The 19,685-nt window shown below is 39.1% G+C and overlaps 1 protein-coding gene across 7 annotated transcripts in view; it reads right to left on the bottom strand.

Annotated features, from left to right (window-relative positions):
• Mp (Multiplexin) overlaps nucleotides 1–19,685 on the bottom strand; it is an 884,548-nt gene that overhangs the window by 171,302 nt on the left and 693,561 nt on the right. For 5 of the 7 annotated variants that reach the window (XM_065230395.1, XM_065230396.1, XM_065230401.1 and 2 more), the window contains exons 8-9: nucleotides 3,574–3,813; nucleotides 3,305–3,319 (exon numbers count right to left, since the gene is read on the bottom strand). In XM_065230395.1, the coding sequence (XP_065086467.1) occupies nucleotides 3,305–3,319; nucleotides 3,574–3,813 (255 nt within the window). The remainder of the gene's footprint in view (nucleotides 1–3,304; nucleotides 3,320–3,573; nucleotides 3,814–19,685) is intronic. The other 2 variants (XM_065230398.1, XM_065230399.1) reach the window with 1 other exon arrangement.

The raw sequence follows: 19,685 nt of genomic DNA, 5'->3' as shown, positions 1-19,685 counted from the left end.
CAGCTCCCACACCTGGACCCTACCTATCGACTCATCAACTCAAGAACCGGGGACCAACGGCTTTACTTCCGTGATCAGAGATGTTATGCCTCAGAACATCCCTGGGCGCCGACTTTGATTGAACCCAGGCCTGCTGGGGTGAGAGGTAATGACGCTTACCACTACACCACCGGCGCCGCTGTTTGAGATACTCGGAAGTTCTTTAAAATGACAATTTTCCTCAAACTATCTGCACATCTCTGAAATTCTTTTGACTTAACTTTCTTAAATTTTTAAGTTCATTCGTTGAAAATTTTTGGACTATCCACAAATTTTTAGTTTGACATTTCGTTGTCAAAACTGGTGAGGGGTATTCGAATGGAATATTAAGTGTTTAATATAAATAAATTTGAAATTATTTTTATTTCACACCGAAATCAAGAAGCATTAAGCCTTTCTAAATTCACGAGTTTGAATGCTGTGAAAATAACGATAACAAGCTTTACACTGTTTCAATTCAATGCACGTGAATTTTTTTAACGTCGATTAAACAGTCCATTGAAGTTCCCCTCAATGTTTTTTTGACGTTTGACAGTCAGCCCAGTTAGCGAGTAGAATTCGTTAAGGGGCTGTTCATAAACTACGTAGACAGTTTTTCTGGGATTCTAGACCCCCCCTCCCCCTGCGTAGACAATTGTCCATACAAAAAAATTTAAATTTGTATGGGCTGTGGATAATTGTCAACCCCCCCCCCCCCCCTAAACTGTCTACGTAGTTTATGGACAGCCCCTAACTGGGCTGCGCTTTTAGCCCAGTTGGCGAACAAATTCTGTACCACAAATTTCTTGAAACTAACCTGAAGTTCTAGGAAAGTTCCTGATGTTCTCACAGTTTTCCTGATATTCATGGAACTGCCCTAAAATATTCTGAACTTACTCAAAGTTCACGTATCTTACTCATAGGTCTTTAAGCTTAAATTTTCCTGATTTTAATGGAGCTGCTCTGAAGGGCTTGATCTTCACTGAAGTAAATTTTCCTGAAATCTATTAGATTGCCATGAAGGTGTCGAAACTTACTCTCAAAGATCTTTAAACTTTCCCAAATTTCTTGCAATCAGAACTTTTTAAAGTTTTTTTTTTCAGATGTTATTAGATCTACAGTATTAAATTCGACCAACCGAGATTGATACATTCACGAGCTAAAATATGTAATCTAGTAATCCAGATGGGCATCCAAAAATGCCTTTATGCATTTTGGTGTGCAACTTGAATAAGAGGAGCATAGGAAGATTGATATTTCGATAATTTTTAAGAATTTACTACTTCTATGGATGGTCCGGATCTTTCATAGGATTGTTTTGTGACCACCAGTGTGACCATGCGCAAATTCAGATTCAAATTCATTCAAGTAGCATCGCAACAAGTGCTTTAAAAAAAATCACTGAGCTTTGGATCTTTTTTACGAATTGACAACCTTTACGGATATTTTGGATCTTCATGAGGTCCTGGGTCTGTAGTTGGATCTCAACTTTCAATCTTCAGTCTTCATGGTCAGGTATAAAGTAGAGCGTTTCTTCGTCGTAATCGCCCATTTCCGTTCTATCGATCAGAAAAGATCAATAATATCAATTACGATGCGTTAGTTCATTAGCTACAACATAAATCGTATTATAGCGCATTGCATGAATATTTACGCTCATTGTTCTCAAAACAAAAGAAGCGCTCCTAGCGAATCCCCTTTTTCTGCGTTTATCCGAAGGACGAAGAAAATCTAATAGCGTTTCAATGCGTTAGGACGGAATTGAAACTATCAGAACGAATTTAGAATCAAGAAGCAGTATTAGATTTTGAACAATATCTCAACAATTTGTGACTCTTTATCAAATCCAACGGTACGTATGAAAAGGTAAATCAATTTGGAAGTCATCTTTGACAGAAATATTTCACTTTTATTTTTCAAATCCGTTAAAAAAAAGAGCCGTTTTCTGCTTGGTAGGACGAAAATTAGATCAAAAACCCTATCAAAATTGTCGAAAAAAACAGTCTAGAAACTCTGTGATTAACTTCAGCTCGAAGTTCGACGATTAGTTTAGCAACTACCGGTGTGAAAGTCGAAATCATAAATTTACTATCGTGATGCAATGCAATGACATGACAATGACAATGACAGTAATGACCAGTGCGTAAACTAGTTGCTAAATAAAATAGCAACGGCTGAAGTAGTCAAACTAGCAACTGAATAGCAACGCATTGGTGCGGGTGGTCTAATAGATAAAAATAATCTGTCCGGAACAGGCCTGAACATACACATTACAGCTAAAATACTATAGTACTTTTCGAAATTTTGAAACTTTGAGATATTATAATAATATTTTTAATATGTAAGCGCCGGAGATGAACCAGCGTCTGGCTGAAAATCTCCTTAATAAAGACAACCAACCAACCAACCTAATATGTAAGATGCAAGAAGCGGAGGTAAAGTTTGTGTAAGACACATACAACCAGTCAATTTTGGTTTCAGAAAGCCACAATTAACTATTTTAGCTATTTTAATATTTTGACTGTGTTCGAAGTTGTTTTTGATGAAGTCCTCCGTAAGGCACAAGTTAGGTGTTATTTCTCTCAGTTAACAGTTAATTCTAGATAGAGCTGGAATTAGGGCGTATCAGCTTTTGTAAAGAATGACTTCAATCGATGATTTCTAGAAATTCAAGGCTCGCCTACGCAAACCAACCTCCTCATCGGGTAGGGAAAGACTTTCCCTATCCGATGGTTGTGTTGGTCTGCGTGGGCGTGCCTTGAGTTCCTAGAAATCATCGATAGAAGTCATTGTTTACAAAAGCTGATACGCTATAATTCCAGCTCTATCTAGAATTATCCACAATCTGGTATTGGCCTGTTTTCCGCTGAAATTTTATAATTATCATCTGCTAGACTGCTTCTCAGAAACTCTCTCGACTAGACTAGGGAGGTGGAAATTTTTCCTGGATAATTGAACTCTGCAAATAATAAGACAACATCGACCATTTAGCCAGCCACCTGCAGCGAGGGCCATTTTCGTCGTCCGCTCAGCCCATAGAAGAAGTTGCTCCCTCATTTGCTAATGAACAGACATAAATAAAGTGGTACACAAACAGGCTTGGTGCGCCGTCGTCGTCCCGGCCGGGGCATCCAAGTGAAAATAATTAGAACGATGAAACGAATAAATCGAGGATCAACATAAACAAGAACAGCAACAACACAACAAACGAAACCGAATAAGCCAATATAATACAATGAGACGATGAGCGGGGAAGATGATATATTTTATTCCATCTCTTAATTACCTGGGATAATCTCTTCTGATCAGATTAAATTGCCACGAGCGCAGCAGTATGCAGCGGTGCGAAATGGGGAGAGCGCAAGAGAGAAATTGAATTTTAATAAACTATGACCATCACACCGACAGCCAACCGTTCCACCGTGTGTTCGCACAGACGATGCTGGCGGCACAAACGGACCAGTTGTTGATTAGGTTGGTCCCCAAAATTAAATTGCTTCCAGGACCACCCTAAAGCGCAAACAAAACTCATCCATTGACGGAAACTGTACTTACCGCTTCATCGCCGGATCCCTCGTCGAACAGGCCGGATCCTTTGGGACCGGCAGCACCGGGTGATCCCGGTGGTCCGGGGGAACCCTGTGGACCTGGTGGCCCCGGAGGCCCACGTATAGAGTCGCCCGGAGGTCCCTTGGGACCACGCTCGCCCTTGTCGCCCTTGGACCGGTAGGCGTACTCCGGTGGGGGTGGTGAAATCATCGGTGGCTCGAACAAATCGTCGTCGTCTCCGCTTGACTGCAATGAAACAGGGAGAGAAAAGGAAGACGTATTTAGTCCCGGTGTGTTTATCTGCAACAAACAGTTTACAATTACAACGGACGGTTCAAATGGAAGCGATTATTTGCTCGCTGGCTCGCTGCGAACATCAAAAGACCAGCGCTTGGGATTTAATTAGGAAATTAGCAACGAAAATCCTGGATCCAATTTGTCGGTTATTTAATCCCATTAAGATTTCGGCCCGAGCCAAAGAGTTTGGTTGTTTGCTTTGCTCCTCTGGTTGTTGAAGCATACATTTTTAATCGATTATCTTGCTTTTCTTCCCGGAGTAATTTTTCATGATCTTTCATTCAATTAAAACTTTCAACAAGTTTCGAATGTTTCCGATGTGTACATTCACTTTTCGGTTCTTGTTTCCGTTTCGCTAATCCGACGAAATTCGACCATGAGCGGAAACTTTGATGTAAGAGCTACTTTGTGTGTGTGTTTTTTTTTTATCGGAATTTCGGATCAGTGTAATGAAGACGGGTTGGTTGGAGAGGAATTTCCATGCTTCATTTGCAGAAACTTGGCGGATGAAAAGAGCATCCGACCGTTCAGGTTAATCGATTAGCTGATGTTAAAATTTGAACTCTGGCAAGATTATTTTACTGGTTTTCGAAGGAGCTGCGTGTTTGAGACGGGAGGGGGGCCATTTTAACGAAACCTGTTGCTTTGCTTTTAATGCCCGTGAATATCAAGTAGAATTTTCAAATACACTCTATCGGTTACGCACAATAAGTTGTTGTCTTTAGTTCCTCTTAGTTGGCTACACTGAGAAAACTGCATTTTTCAGAAATACGTATCAGCCACTTCATAGTTTAAGCGATATAGTGGTTCTCAGAATTTCGTAAAAATATGTAGTTTTGTTCCTTTTCGCAAAATATTAGACCCGTTTTTTTGTCATTAGGGTAAAAATTTCCATGTTTGGGTGGTCCAAAAAAATCGATTTTTTGACGTAGGATTACGTCTTTCGGCAACATATTGACGGTGCAATTACAAAACACCATAATCAACCGCGTCACGAAAAGTGGTCAGGTTTTGACCACTTATAACTCTGTCAATAGTGGATGGATTGTAATTCTAAACAGCCAATGGATTTTAAATTTTTCTACGAATCTGCGAAAATGATTACATTACAAGTTTTCAATAGGTCACTTTTGAAAATTACACAAATCTGAAAACTGCTGCAATGGTGATCAAAATTATCACCAATTGCTTGCAAAAAGCGCTTTCCCTAAGACAGATTTCAAAATCGTCATCAGCAGCAGCAGTAGTAGTGCTTACGGCACCTGACGTTGTACATTGTTCCACAGTCCACAAAGAAAGGCAAGCAGCGAGCTGCAGCCCACATGAGCGTCCAATCGCCGAAGAAGCCGCACCGCTACTGATCGGATTCAGTAGCTCTTCGTGAGTCGCTGTGGGCCATCTATGCCAAGCGCGTTACCCTCGTTCCAAACAACATACAGCTCGCCAACCTCATCTGTGTTGAACACCCTAATAGCTCAGATATTATTCAACCATCACGACAAAACGGTTCTTTTCAGGACCACCATCAATTATTGTTGTTTAAGAGTTAATTTTTCATTGAACGTTCGCTCGCCTTGCTGCCAGCCACATCACCTTCAAAGCTCTTTGATAATGTACCCAGCAACCAAATGTATGTGGTCTAATGCCTAACGGTATTGAAGAGGTACATACAAATTCTCGCAATGACCGAATACCAAATGACCTTGTAAATTAACCAAAAACACTTCGAATTAAGGTAAAGTTTTCTCTAGGACGCTAAAATAAAAGCAAAAAATCTCGAATTTTAATGATTGATTGCGAAAATTTCAACAAGAAAATCATCCAATAAATGTTCGCTTTTTTTTATTTTCTATTAAATAAACCAAACATTTCCGTGTGTTTTGTGCAAGAAAATGAGTAATTTTGTCATCAAAAAACGAGTCATTTCCGTTGTGGAATAAAGTGGTTTCCCTAACACAGTCGCCGAATATTGATACCGAGCACGCAATCCTACGTCAAATCTACGGTCGTGTCTTAGATACAACCTCTTACTTTTTTTTTCAAAAAAATCATAGCTGGGTCGATTTCAAAAATCTTTTTTTTTATTACAGTCACTTTAACGCTCTTGGGTTATTCGTGACTTGTCTGGGGGTGAGATTTGAACTCGTGACTTTGGCGTGAGAGGTATGGATGCTAACCACTACACCGGGGTCGCCCCCTAAAGATATCAAAGATCAAAATATCAAAAGAAAGGTAATTGAAAATACTTTTCAGTAGACTCTCATGCATCTCAAATTTTCACGTACTCACACTCACATCAGCAAAAGTTCAGTCTAATGAAATGCTAGTAAAAACGGATCAATTGTCATTTGATAGCATGGACATGAAGATTTCTTCAGTTTTCCTTCGAATAATGCAAACATAAACACTAAGAACCAAAAAATGAAAAATGTCAAAATATAAAGCAATGATTTTTTTCCGAACACTTATCGCTGATTATTGTGCACTTGAATTTCGCAAGACCAAATTCTTAGGTAAATGAACTCATGCATGAAAGCTGAATTTTGAGTTTTATGAATATCTCCGAAGTTCCGTGAAATTTTCCGAAATTCCATGAAGTTCTCCGAGCTTCTGTGAACTTCTTTATTAATCCCTGAAGTTCTCCAAAGTTCCGTGAACTTCTTTGAAGTTCCGTAAAATTCTACAACGTACCGTAAAGTTTTCCACAGATCCATTGACTCCCCAATATTCGTGACATTTTTTGAAGGATCATGATATTCTTTAAAGACCTTTGTACATCCACGGATTTGCTCTACATTTTAATAAGTTCGTTGAGGGTCCCTGGCCTTCTACGAAGTATTCTAAATAAATATTAAAATTCGTAACCTTTTCGGAATAAAATCGCGTCTCTCAAATATTCTCTAACAAGAGCAAATATCTTTAAAAAAAAATCCGAAGACCTTCAAGTGAATAATGATCTCCTGAACCTGAACCTGAATTCTTGAAGAAAATATAAGTAGACTTTACTTTTTTTTTCAAGAATCCAGGTTGACCTGATATTTTTATAAAGATCTTAAACCGTCCAACAATTAATAAAATGTTTCTCAAATATTCTAAGAAGATAGCAGGTAGATCATCAATTATTCCAAAGATGATAAAATATCTTCATAAGTCCTCTTCAATGTTTTCAATATTTCAGGTTGATCAATTGTCCAAGAAATCTATCAATTATTCTACAATATTTTTTTCAGGCTAACTTCTTGCCCTCAATCTTAGTGAAGGTCCTAATAAGCGGGATCAGGTTGTGTGTAGCAATTCGTGATGTATCATATAATTGCGTATTGCTCTCAATTTTCTGCGCAAATTTATCCTGAATTGAATGCAGTAGATGATCGACGCATCTCAGAAATCATTACGGGAAGATCTTGGGTGTACCCTTATTGTTACGCTATCATCCTAGCCTATGGTATTCATTGACTACGATGAAGCTTTCGATCGACACGGATGAAATCATTAACCTCATCGAAGTGCGGTACGAGGCTTTCAAGTGCAAAGTTTTGCGTAAGAGAGCTTTGTCTGACCCTATCCAGGTCGCCAGTGCTGGGTGTCACCAGCAACGGCAGCAATACCAAATCGGACAACCCTTTCAACTTTACGGTAGCTAGATAAGCAGTGTATAGAGGTGGAAGTTTCCAATATCTCTGCAGACAGATAGCGCCAGACGATAAGACCAACAGCAACACATACTACGAAAGAGTGCACAATATGCAAGGAAGATTGGAGTCCAGTAGACCAACCACATGACATGACTCCTAGCCTGGCAGAGGCAGGCCAGGAGTCATGTAGCGAAGCCTCACCAAAAAACGACAGAAATTTGACTTGAGTCCTGGTCAAAGTTGAAGCAAGCAACCACCTAGGTAAACATCTTTCACGTCCTCTATATATAACTATAGGTGGAGCTGTAGGCCAATCATCATTTCGGACAAAACCAGCAATATTTTCAAAGTATCGTGAGGTTCACTTGCGAAGGGTAGATCGAGATCTAATCTCGGCCTATACTCCTAATTTGAATTGGTGGAAGTTCAAAAGAACGCTCCTCAAAGCTTGAGTGGTAACGATAACGATAACCCTAAAACTATGCAGGATCCGTTTCCAGGTTTATTGAGGACAAATTTTCCAGTATCTGATAAGTCAAGTAGTAGTAACTCACTAATACTACATCATTCAAGTTTTCAAATTCATTTTGAAATCTTTGCTCATTCATGGAAGTCATCGAATCGTGGTATGTATCAGTGATCCAACCTAGGATAGTTTCATCAACATAATGAATCGCTTGCACTAAAATGGATTCTCGTACCAACCAACCAATGATTAAAACGTTCAAAATATCTGTATGAATTCCGAATCCAAAATGTAAAACAGATTCACTTGCGTTATAAAAACATTTGATTTATTACTATTAGATGGCTTGAATTCAAATTCAGTTGATCGAAAACATAAAAAAGTAAGAGGTCGTATCTAAGACACGACCGTAGATTTAACGTAGGATTACGTGATCGGTATCAATATTCAGCGACTGTGTAAGGGAAACCACTTTTTCCCACAACGGAAAATAACTCGTTTTCTGATGACAAAATTACGCATTTTCGTGCACAAAAAGCACGGAATTTTTCGTTTATTCAATAGAAAATAAAATAGTGAAAATCTATTGTAGGAATTGCTTGCTAAAATTTTCCAATCGCAGGATATTCTCGATCAATGATTAAAATTCGAGAATTTTTTGCTTTTTTTAGCGTCTTGGAGAAAATTTTATCTTGATTTTTCTGGTTAATTGATAAGGTCATTTGTTATTCGGTCATTACGAGAATTTGTATGTACCACTAATACCGTTACGCATTTGACCACAAACGTTTGGCTGCTGGGTACATTATCAAAGAGCTTTGGGGATGATGTAGCTGGCAGCATGGCGAGCGAACGTTCAATGAAAATTAAGTCTTAATCAACAGTAATTTATGTTAGTCCTGAAAAGAACCGTTTTGTCTTGATGGTTGAGTAATATCAGAGCTATTAGGGTGTTCAACACAGATGAGGCTGTCGAGCTGTATGTTGTTTGGTACGAGGGTGACGCGCTTGGCATAGATGGCCCACAGCGACTCACGAAGAGCTACTGAATCCAATCAGTAGCGGTGCGGCTTCTTCGGTGAATGGCCGTTCATGTGGGCTGTAGCTCGCTCCTTGCCTTTAGTTGTGTTCTAAAACCGAAACATAAGCAACTCGACGAAGAGAACGTTTGATTGAATTTATTTTATCGTTTCTTTCCACTAATTCTTATGTCAAAAGGGCCACTTACATGTGCCGGTCTCAGGGAACCGAAATGTACATGACTTATTCGTAATGAGTAGTCATAATATGATTTAATGGCCCAAATTTGGCAAGGTTCGTACGATGATAATTTTTAGAAAATAAATCTATGTCGCAAATGGCATGATGGTATATAAAAGTTTAATTTCGATAGGAGTTCCATTGAATTAATTCTCTGTTAGACGATGTCGTTTATTTTGTTTGTTCAATGATTTATTTGATAAGGCTCAATCGAATCAACTTTACAGAACCGAGGATTCTTGTTCACTATACAAAACCAGAGCTTAAAATTATTGACTGCCTAGGCTGAGTGTGAAAGCACTGCACTATTCAATCCATTGCTCTGTGCAGACCGTTTGTACCAAACGGTAGAGGACGAGGCAATGAAAGAGCCAACAAAAACATTCAGTCACTCACGAGCAGGCGACGCACACCGCTTGCCTTCGCTCACACAGCATGTAATTGAGTCATTTTTCCATAGAAAATGTACGCTCAGTCATTCAAAACAAATATTGGGTACCATCATGGCAGAATAAACGTGTTGACTGAGCTACTGACTGAGTGCTCGGCTGTCAGTGATTCGTTTACCTCTGAATCATTCAGACTCTCACAAAGCAGTGAATGATGAGGCAGATGGCAGTTCATATTCATATCAAATTGACTCAATGAACCTGACTGTTTTGCGCACTGTACAAAACATCTTAAAACTAGATATAGTCAAAAGGTACAACACAATAAACACTTTATCTTTCGCTATCCAAAAAGCCTCCTCCATCAGAACGGGAGCTGCTTCCAGTGGTTTCTTAGTATGGCAGTATCGCCAAGCGGTTCCATTGCAGCAATTGGCGTTGACGGCACCGCCGAAAAATCGTCTCATTTAGCAAAGATTGACAGTTTCTTATGAGAATTTTCCGTGGATGGAAAGGATAGTACAAAGTCCGCCATGTTTCACGCACAGTCTGACGTTTGCTTATGAATTTTAACATTGGAGTAAAGAGCTACAGAGTCGCCGTCAACGCCAATGGACGCAAAACGTAGTCAGCACTCACACACGAAGCGGTTGCTTTCCGAAGTCGACGACGCATCGACCGAAAGAACTGCTGATGAAGAACAATGAGGAGGACCACACAATAGTTGCTGCCGAGTAAACAGACGATCGCGTGTCACACATCGAGAGTGGTCTGCTTCTGTCGACAGCCGAGTGAACACTGTCGATGTCGTTTATGAATGTGACAATATGATCTCGGATTAATGGGCAAGAGTGGTGAGATGTTTGCAGAGTTTTGAGGAAATAAGGACATGATGATCGGTGGTACACTGTTCCTCAATAGACCAGTGCCAAATTTATATGGGTTTCCCGTGATAGACATACCGAGAATCAAATCTACCACATCTGCATCATCCGAAAATGGAGACGGAGTCTTCTTGATGTTCGGAATAAATGCGGCTCTGATATTGCATCTCACCTAATTTTCGATAACCATCTCAGGTAATCACCAAGCCAATAGCGATATGAGGTTAATTATACTGGCTTCGGTGTCTTCAACGAAAACTCTAGCGCCTTCCGCAAACTCCAGGAACCTTGTTCCGTTTTTGTTGCTGAGCTGGCAGCAATCAACTTCGCATTGGGGATGATTTCCAACATGCCCGCAGACCATTACTTCATCTTCTCGGATAGTCTCAGTTCGATCGAGGCTATTCGGTCGATGAAACAAGGAAGGTACTCATCTTATTTTCTTTCAAAGGTAAGGGAGCAGATGAGTGTGCTGGTCGAAAGATCATATATGATTACCTTTGTATGGGTCCCCTCACATTGCTCAACCCAGGCAATGAGAATGCGGACTCTCTCGTAAAGGTGGGCGCGCAGGAAGGCGAATTTTTTGACAGGCAAATTTCACACGACGAATTTTACCATTTAGTGCGTCAGAGTGCTCTTTCGAGTAGGCAAACCAATTGGGACAATGGAAATCTTGGACGGTGGTTACATTAAATTATTCCTAATGTTTCTTCGAGAGCGTGATTTAAAGGCTTGGACTTAAGTCGTGACTTCATTCGCGTGATGAGTAGACTTATGTCCAACCAAACCTCGTAGACAGCAACATCTGTCGGTGTGGAAACGGTTACGATGACATCGATCACGCAGTTTGGAAATGTACGGATAATGACGCCGCCAGAGAGTGGCTTTTGAATACCCTCGAGAGACGTGAGACGAGAGACTATCAGAGACGTGTTGGGAACTCGCGATATCTGCTATATGCAGTCGGTTTATGTGTTTCTTCAAATGTCTAGTATAAGAATTTAATTCCTTTGTCTTTTGTCTCTCTTTATTAGTTTTTGTTTGGTTTGTCCCCCCGTCTCGATGAGTCTCGTCGTCGCCCACTGGTCACCATAGCCGGTCGAACCCCAGACGAAACTAGAACCGCACTACCGTTCATACTGGCGACAACGCTCTGATGAGACAACGAAACCTTGCCCCCAAGCTCCTCCCCTGATCCTATCCTTCGACAATGTACCTCTCTAACCTCGAGTAAGCCGCGAGTATTCGGCCCAACTCCTACTAGACATAGAATTAAGAGAATTTTGTTACAAACTAAGAACAATGAACTATCGGCTCCGTAAAGCTAATGCGATTGAGCCTTCCAAATAAACGAGCTGGTTAAAAAAAGGTTATTTATAGGGTTTCAGGACTTTATATTACTCATACATCAGCATTATAAATGGTGATTAGCGCACTGGATGGTTACTTGGGATTGATCGGTTTCAGTTGTGAAAAGAGATACTAGGACGGTGATTCCACGCACGCAGGATCTTCAAGCAAAAATAGGTCGTACGTTGAATAGCTTGACACTAGAGCAGTGAATGTTACAGAAACTAGTATTATAGAATAACAACCGACGGTCATGGGCCACATGAGTTAGCTGGGCACTCAGAGAAAAGAGTAGATCACGGATGATACCTCCTCAATTGGAGCCAAGAGTGAACAATGGTATTCGGCTCTAGAGAAGGAAGTGCTCCTGCAGATGGGGACAAGTGAGCGTGGGTAATCTCGTGGGTGAACGACGAAGAGAAGAAAACAGTAACAACTGGTGATATTCGTCTGGTTTGTTCAGCATCCGGTAGTCCCTAATCCCTGTTCAATATGATGCACATAAATGGAGCGTCACATAAAGACTGGAACGCGCAAAAATTGGTCGACAAAAACATCGTTTATTTCAGTCAAAATTCATATCACAAATATCTTATTATTTTTCTTTTGATAGTTCAATTCATATATTTAAAGGAAAAAAGTTCGTTTATTCTTTTGGTTTGTCAAATCCGAACTGCCGTGTCTTCTGCTTAACACCTTCCATTAAATTTTGCACAGTGGTTTCATCGACCTTATTCGCCGCCGAACGCCAGTTAGATTTAAAGTGCTGCTCGTTTTCCATGGATTTATTAGTTTTTTTTTTAGATTCCGTTTGACCATAGAGGTAACTCTAAGACTAGTAGGTCCCGAAGAAACGTGCTCAACTTTTTGGCTCAGCTCTGGTACTAACTTCGGTCCCAAGCTAATCGATGCACCCCTCGAAACATAAGAAAATCCACTAACCCCTCATTTTATCTGTCAAACTTTCATAGCGAATCAAAACTAACATAGTGTAGTACTAGAATTTCGACTAGAATGGGGTACGTTAATCGTTTGCTTGGGACCAATAGGCTAGTCAAGTAGCGAGGCAATTTAAAATCGTTAGTTTCGTATTGATTGTTGGTACTATGTACTGCGTAAATCCGAAGACTACAAATCAAGAAGACTGGCAACTGTCCCTTTCTCCCATACAAAAGTCAATCGTCACTGATAACAGCGCCTCTGTCAATCAGAGGTGGAACTTTGAAGCACAAGTTTTAGTGAGACTGCTCATAAACAGTGACTGTGTGTGTGACCTAATGTCACCGAAATGAATAATCATAACACGGTACTCGTTGTTGTTTTTGTTTTGCTCTACAAAATTTCACGGCAATTTGTATCTTAATCCCAGCAAGCCTGCGGTTTTCCAACTCCAAACCGAAAAACTTGTAATGGTAGTAGAGGATTGAAACTCGGATCGATACCTAGTGAAAGTAACTTTTGCTTGAGAACTAGGAATCGAAATATTGTTTATTTTGCCTGTCAATTATAAGGAATTGGCAGCTTCCACCACCATTGAGTGAACTACCGTCATTCGGAAGCTGCTAAAAATTCAAGGATTCAATATGAAGATCCAGTACCTACAGCACGATCCAACGGAAGGCGTAGCAGGATCAAATGTTGGAGAAAATGAAAATGAAAGGTTGTAGGACTACAATTCCAAACGGTACGTATTGATAAAGAATATATTTCTATTTTAGATGTTGTCAAAACATGAAACAACCGGATAGTGCTCCTCTGTATGCTTTAACAATTCATGGAATCGACCGACCCAACCCCCCCCCCCCCCCCCGAGCTCCACTGTGGCCAGGTGCCAAAGCCGTGCGGAACGGGCATGCATTTTACTAATGCACCATACGAATGCCCATAAATGCATCACTAAAGGGCTTCGTAAAGTGGAAGATAATTATGAGATAGCAAATTAATGATCGAGCCATTGTGAATGGCATCATTACCTTAGTTTTAATTTTCAAAACAAATTTACTTACGCATCTGTTCAATTTCAGCGGAATTTTACTCGTTGTCAGCATAAAGCAAAGTAAGAAACGTTTCACTTTTTAAGACAATCATAATAAAACCAACCATTGACAGCTATATATATTTCTACCTATGTGTGTGAATGCACTCGTGAATTAATACACACCATCATACACGGGTTCCACTTTTACTCATAAGAGGCGTTGCCGTTACTGTCTCCTGATTTTTGGCAGAGTTGCCAGTCTTCTTGATTTGTAGTCTTCGGTAAAACCCAAATAAGACAATAGTATATAACCTTGCAAATTTTTAGAAAATCTCAATCTGGTTAACCTGTTTTTTTTACTCAACCGATTTTAGTAAAAACAGAAGCATATGAAAAAATTGTGTCTTGAGTATAAACAAGTAAAATTTCAGTATATTTGGTTCATTGTACTGCGGGATTTTTTTTACTGGGATACTCCCAAAAGAAGCATTTTACTAAAAATACTAAAATTTCTTACATGTTCTACAAATTACGCACAAAATTGTAGCAATGAATTTAGAACATCTGACCAACCAGCAGCAAAACGCTTAGGAAAGGTTATGGACATTATTGGAAAATTAACAGTTTTTTGAACTGTTGGGAAAGGAGCTATTACCGGAGAAGAGCATGTCCAATCTTTAAAAGGGTGATCATTTGGATTGCTGCAACTACGACGTGATCACAATGCAATATTATCGCACCAATACTATGCCGCTGTCTATCACCGATAGCAAGGGAAAAAGCTTTGCTGCATGGGAATGCTGAGCGCAATATTATGCCGGTGATTTATTCAGCATACTCAGGATTGGGCAATAATATATCACGGTTAATGATTAATTAATCTTCAGCATAATGCATGATCAAGCTCATGCTTTGAAAAAATCTAAAGAGGACTTCATGATGATCTATGCTTACCTTTAGGTCTTTGGTTTGAATCCATGAACAGTTGAATGTCTTAAGAATAGCGGCGCCGGTGGTGCAGTAGACTGATGCAAAATTTGAAATTTTTGCTCCACAGAGCTAAAACGGTTTCAAATTGGGCCCTGATTAGCCTCCCAAAATTTGAACTCATTTATATGGGAATTACTATGGAGAAACCATAATTTCGGTTCATATCTATCTCAAAATTCACCAGTTCACTCTACTTTAGAAAATGATAGCTGAGCTTGTTGAAAATTTTCTCAGCTACAACTTTGTTCAAGCTCAGTTTTCGATCAAATGTTAGGATCAAAAGTTATTACTGACTCAAGTCACTGATGTCTTATGATTATGCTCAATCAACTGTTCAGCAGGCAACATTGGTGTTTATGGCGCGAAGAATAGAGGATAAAAATCATGGCTACTATGTCACACTGCAGAATACAGTCATTTCGTTCGCAATTTTTTCATACAAAGCTCGAAAAAATAGTGATAATTTCTGTTCAGTATGATGCACATAAATGGAGCGTCACATGTCATATAAGTTTACATTATATATCATGTAAAGTTCTGAGACATTTCATGCAATGTAGCAAATATTGTATACAAAAGCCCATTGTTGTAAACAACAATGTTTACAAGTTACTCGGTTGCGTAAAATGAAATACAAGTTTACGCGAATGAATGTTTACATCACTATTAAAATTCAGAAATTTTATCTGTGTAGCTCATTCTTCAGTGAAATGATTCTCTGACAAACAGTGAAATTTTTTTTTTTTGAAAATGAACTTTCCAACCACAAACGAAGTGACAGACGGAGCGGCTCGAAAACTTTGGTGACTAACCTGCTATTTCAATTTTTCAGTATACCACATGGCAACACCACTACTACTGGATTGTACCACATGGCAACACTACTACTGGATTGTATTAGCATTTTCACAAAATGTATTAGAATGTTTTGGTTCTATCTCTTTCACTCTACTCAAAACTGAAATGCATAAAAAATGACAAAATGATACACTACTCTTTGCACACTGTCAAAGAATCATTGTACACAAAATCAACTTTGTTCAAATCAAAACAAAAAAACTAACCCATCTGGTGGATGATGGCACAAGCTTCCAAGAAAATTCTATTACAGTGAACCACATTATTTAAATGGATTTCTTCGCCAGTTAGTCGTCTGTCACTTTGTTTGTGTTTCCAACACTGCTCCCATGGATCGTCTTAAAAATTAGCCTCACTACTCATGAGTGCTTCGATGTTGACAAACGATAGGTAAGTGCATGACGGAAAGTTTCTCTGCAAGGTCAGTATTGATTGAATTCAGTATAATAGACAGTTGAAATTATCGCCATGCTTCCACACAATCGTTAGGTTTCAAACCAAACATTTTCAAAATAACAGTTGCAGCAATCCCAACTATTAATTCCACCCATGGGACCTCAGCGTTTAAGTACATCTTCAAATTAGCACACGCAATCATCCCTCTAAATATAGCATACGCATACATTCATCCCACTCTGACGCTAAGCACTGCAGCTCTTCTCCACCGTCATTGAGAGGGATCGCCAGCAAACAAATGGCGAAGCACACACAAATCGTTCCCCATCCGCAGAGTAAATTTTGCTCATTTGCTTTACCACTTCATAAAATGTCTCAAAAGAGAGCAGTTAGAAGCGAAGAAGCACTTATCAAAACTACACTCTCTAGATCGCAGCTGCCGGAGTGAAGTGAGTCTGTTCCAGTAAAATCCAACCGCATCATACATATGACTGTACGTTTGTGTGTGTGTGTGACTAACAAAAACGCAAAGTGTTAAAATAACTTAATTAAACCTAACTCCCACATGGGATCATAAAGTTATTGAATTACTCCTGGCAGTGCAGCACGTTCTCCCGCTGGCTGGCTGGTTGGATGGCTCCTCGCTCGGTAAGGCGTCTGATTGCGAGGTCAGATAAAAGTCGAGTAAAAGTTTCGTGCAGCTAAATGGATTTCGAGCGTTTTTACGGAATGGAGGAAACGTTTTAGTGTAATCCGAAGCGTGAATCCAGAAGAAGAAAAAAAAATGTACCGGGCGTCTCCACTTAAATCGGAATCGAGAGTAAAAAGCACCCAAACAGGAATTCAACGCCAGACCACCAGAAAGTCACTGCAGGTCAAATTGTGCACAGCTTCTTGAATCTCGCTCTAGGTACCAAGTACGTCTGCCGGACGGGGATCTGGCTCGAATTGTCTTTACAACATCCACCGCCCGACCGTTACGTTCGTTGCTGTCGGTTTGGCCGCATGGAACTGGAACAACAACAACAACAAGAGCGGCGCGGTTCTCACAAGGAGATATTCTTTTGTCGTTGACAGTCCCAGCAGCAGCAGCAACGGCGGAGATAACGAGCAGCGAAGAGCAAAAACACCACCACGATGAGACCATGTACTTGAAAAGAAGTTGAAACATAGCAAGTTCAGAAGGGACAAAAAAAAAATTCTAGAAAACAAGTGCTTTAAAGCGATTTCCTTTGCCACCAGCACCGGCAGAAGTGGGTGGCATTGGGAGGGAGACCCCTTCGGGTGATGTTACAATGCAGATAAAAAAGTATAATGGTGGTAATTATTTCGAAGACGCTTTTCTGCGGTAATGAAATTATATGGGTATGTTCGCTGGAAAAAAAGAGGTTACGATATCTACTATGCACTCGTTGTTGGCTTCCTGGCAGGGAGCGAAATTGCAACCCTTGTGAAAGACACTCGAACATGTACTCAAGATCCATAGGATGAAAAGCGTATCGATTCAGTAGGAGCACAAGAAGATTGCTTAATTAGTTACTTGTTTGAAGTTTTTCATGAATAAATTCCCTGATATTCTATTATTTTCCAGTCGCTTTTCTAAATTATCAGACAGTGTGGAGGTGACAGTAATAGAGGAAATCAGAAAATAAAAAATAAATGAAGGATCCTGATTAATAATTAATATGTGAATCTACAATTTTGCTACTATTCTCTACAGGATAATTAGAAGTTTTTGTTTTAATTACTAAGTAATTTATAAAGCTCGTTATTCATTAAAAGGCACCCTTATTAAAATTGTGATGGTTGCTAATGTTGGTTTGTATAATCGCAATTATTATAATTACGATAGTGTTTTTAAAGTAGCAAAATATCAGTAAAAGTTTATTCGGTTTCCATCAAATATTAAACTTTTAACCTTTTAGGGACGGATTAATGTTTTTTCAGTAGTTTTCATCAAAAAAAGCGAAATATTTTTTGGGATGTTCCATCGCATGTCCACACACCAGTGTTTGAAAATTTGTCAACATGCCATTGAACTACCGTGTGTCAGGTTAGTAATTGTTCATGAATAGATATTCACAAATGACTGAAGTGTCAGACACCTTTTCCGAATAAGAGTATTCGCGCTTCACTTTTCCAAATGTCTTACTTAGGATAAATGTAAACAAAACAAGTTAAGCGATACAAACTATTGCTCTTCTATCGTTGAATGTGATACCAAAACATCCATCCAAATTTTTTTTCCATTTATTTAAGATAATCAGTGGTCAAAAATTGTCCAATGTACAGTTTTAAATAATGGGTGCATGATTGATACTTCGGTCATTCGGACTGCCTAACATGATTGGTGCTCCTTTTCTAAAGGCGGGCCAATCTAAAGTTAGGTATTCTACTCTGAAATCTGTGAAAGGGAATCTAGTATCATGTAGAACAAAACGTCCAATGTAACACTCATTGATTATGTCATTGAGAAAAATCGTCCAACATGTCCGATGTACAACTTGACTAATCAAAACGTCCTATGTGCTTTTTTTTCTGTATTGTAGCATAAAATTCAAAGTAAATTGTGAGATTTACCATTTCCACTGAATTTTCTACGTTTTTATTCACTGAATACATTAAAAATAGTATTGCAAACTGTATTGTTTCTAAACAGTTAAAATAATAATCTGTTGAACTTCAACTTCGATTTTCTTAAAATGGTGGATATGTTACATTGGTCTATTTGAAAAGTGACGCGAGTATTCAGTTTTGTAGCACCAAACGAATAAACGAAACGAAGAACGATATCTAATACGTCAAACACAACTAGAAATGGTTATGTGCTTAAGTTATTAACGAAAGAGAAAGTCGACAAAGAGAATCTATCAATGTTACTTAGGACCTGATGTAATGTTCAGCTTGATATCTTCTCTTCGCATCTACACTGAACGAAAAGATCCGCAATAATTGAATGATTTGCGCTATGGGGCTAAACCAATACACTAATAAAAATTCGTTGATTATTTTTATGTGTCCCACACATGAATTTTTGCAATGTGATAAACAAATGATAAATATATGTAGGGCACATAGTTCTTATGCGTACACGTCAAATTCATGTGTAACCACACATACTATTCATTTGACTCATAAATTTCATGTGTACTTCGAAGTGGATTCTGTTTATGTGTGGATACATGAAAATCATGTGGAATTTTACATGGAAATTAACCAATAAAAATGTGTTGAATTTTATGAGTGTACCATATGCATTTTAATTTAAGATGACTATCATTGATTGATTGATTGATTTCTTTATTATAGAGACTTTCAGCCGTTGGCTGGTTCGTCTCTGAATGACTATCATTCTGCAGAGAGCAGAACGCATTCCAACTGAAGGTACTATTCCTTCTCATAACAATGTTTATCCTGTATTCGAGAGGAAAATCATCTGATTTCAAAACAACCGTCATCCAGTTTATTCGCAGCTATCATTCGAAAAGGCGGTTTTGATGTTTCGATTTGATTGGTCTGAGGTTTCATTCGAACAAAGGACGGTGTTTTGGTACAGTGTACCGCACATCATTGCCGCACAGACAAATACAAAGCAGTGGATGATACATAAGG

The sequence above is a fragment of the Ochlerotatus camptorhynchus genome, unplaced genomic scaffold, assembly GCF_037179485.1.
Source record: "Ochlerotatus camptorhynchus isolate MF236.1 unplaced genomic scaffold, CSIRO-AGI_Acam_v1.1 ptg000330l, whole genome shotgun sequence".
NCBI classification, from domain to species: Eukaryota; Metazoa; Arthropoda; class Insecta; order Diptera; family Culicidae; genus Ochlerotatus; species Ochlerotatus camptorhynchus.
The sequence above is the reverse complement of the archived record's forward strand: the minus strand, read 5'-3'. Positions and strand labels throughout refer to the sequence as shown.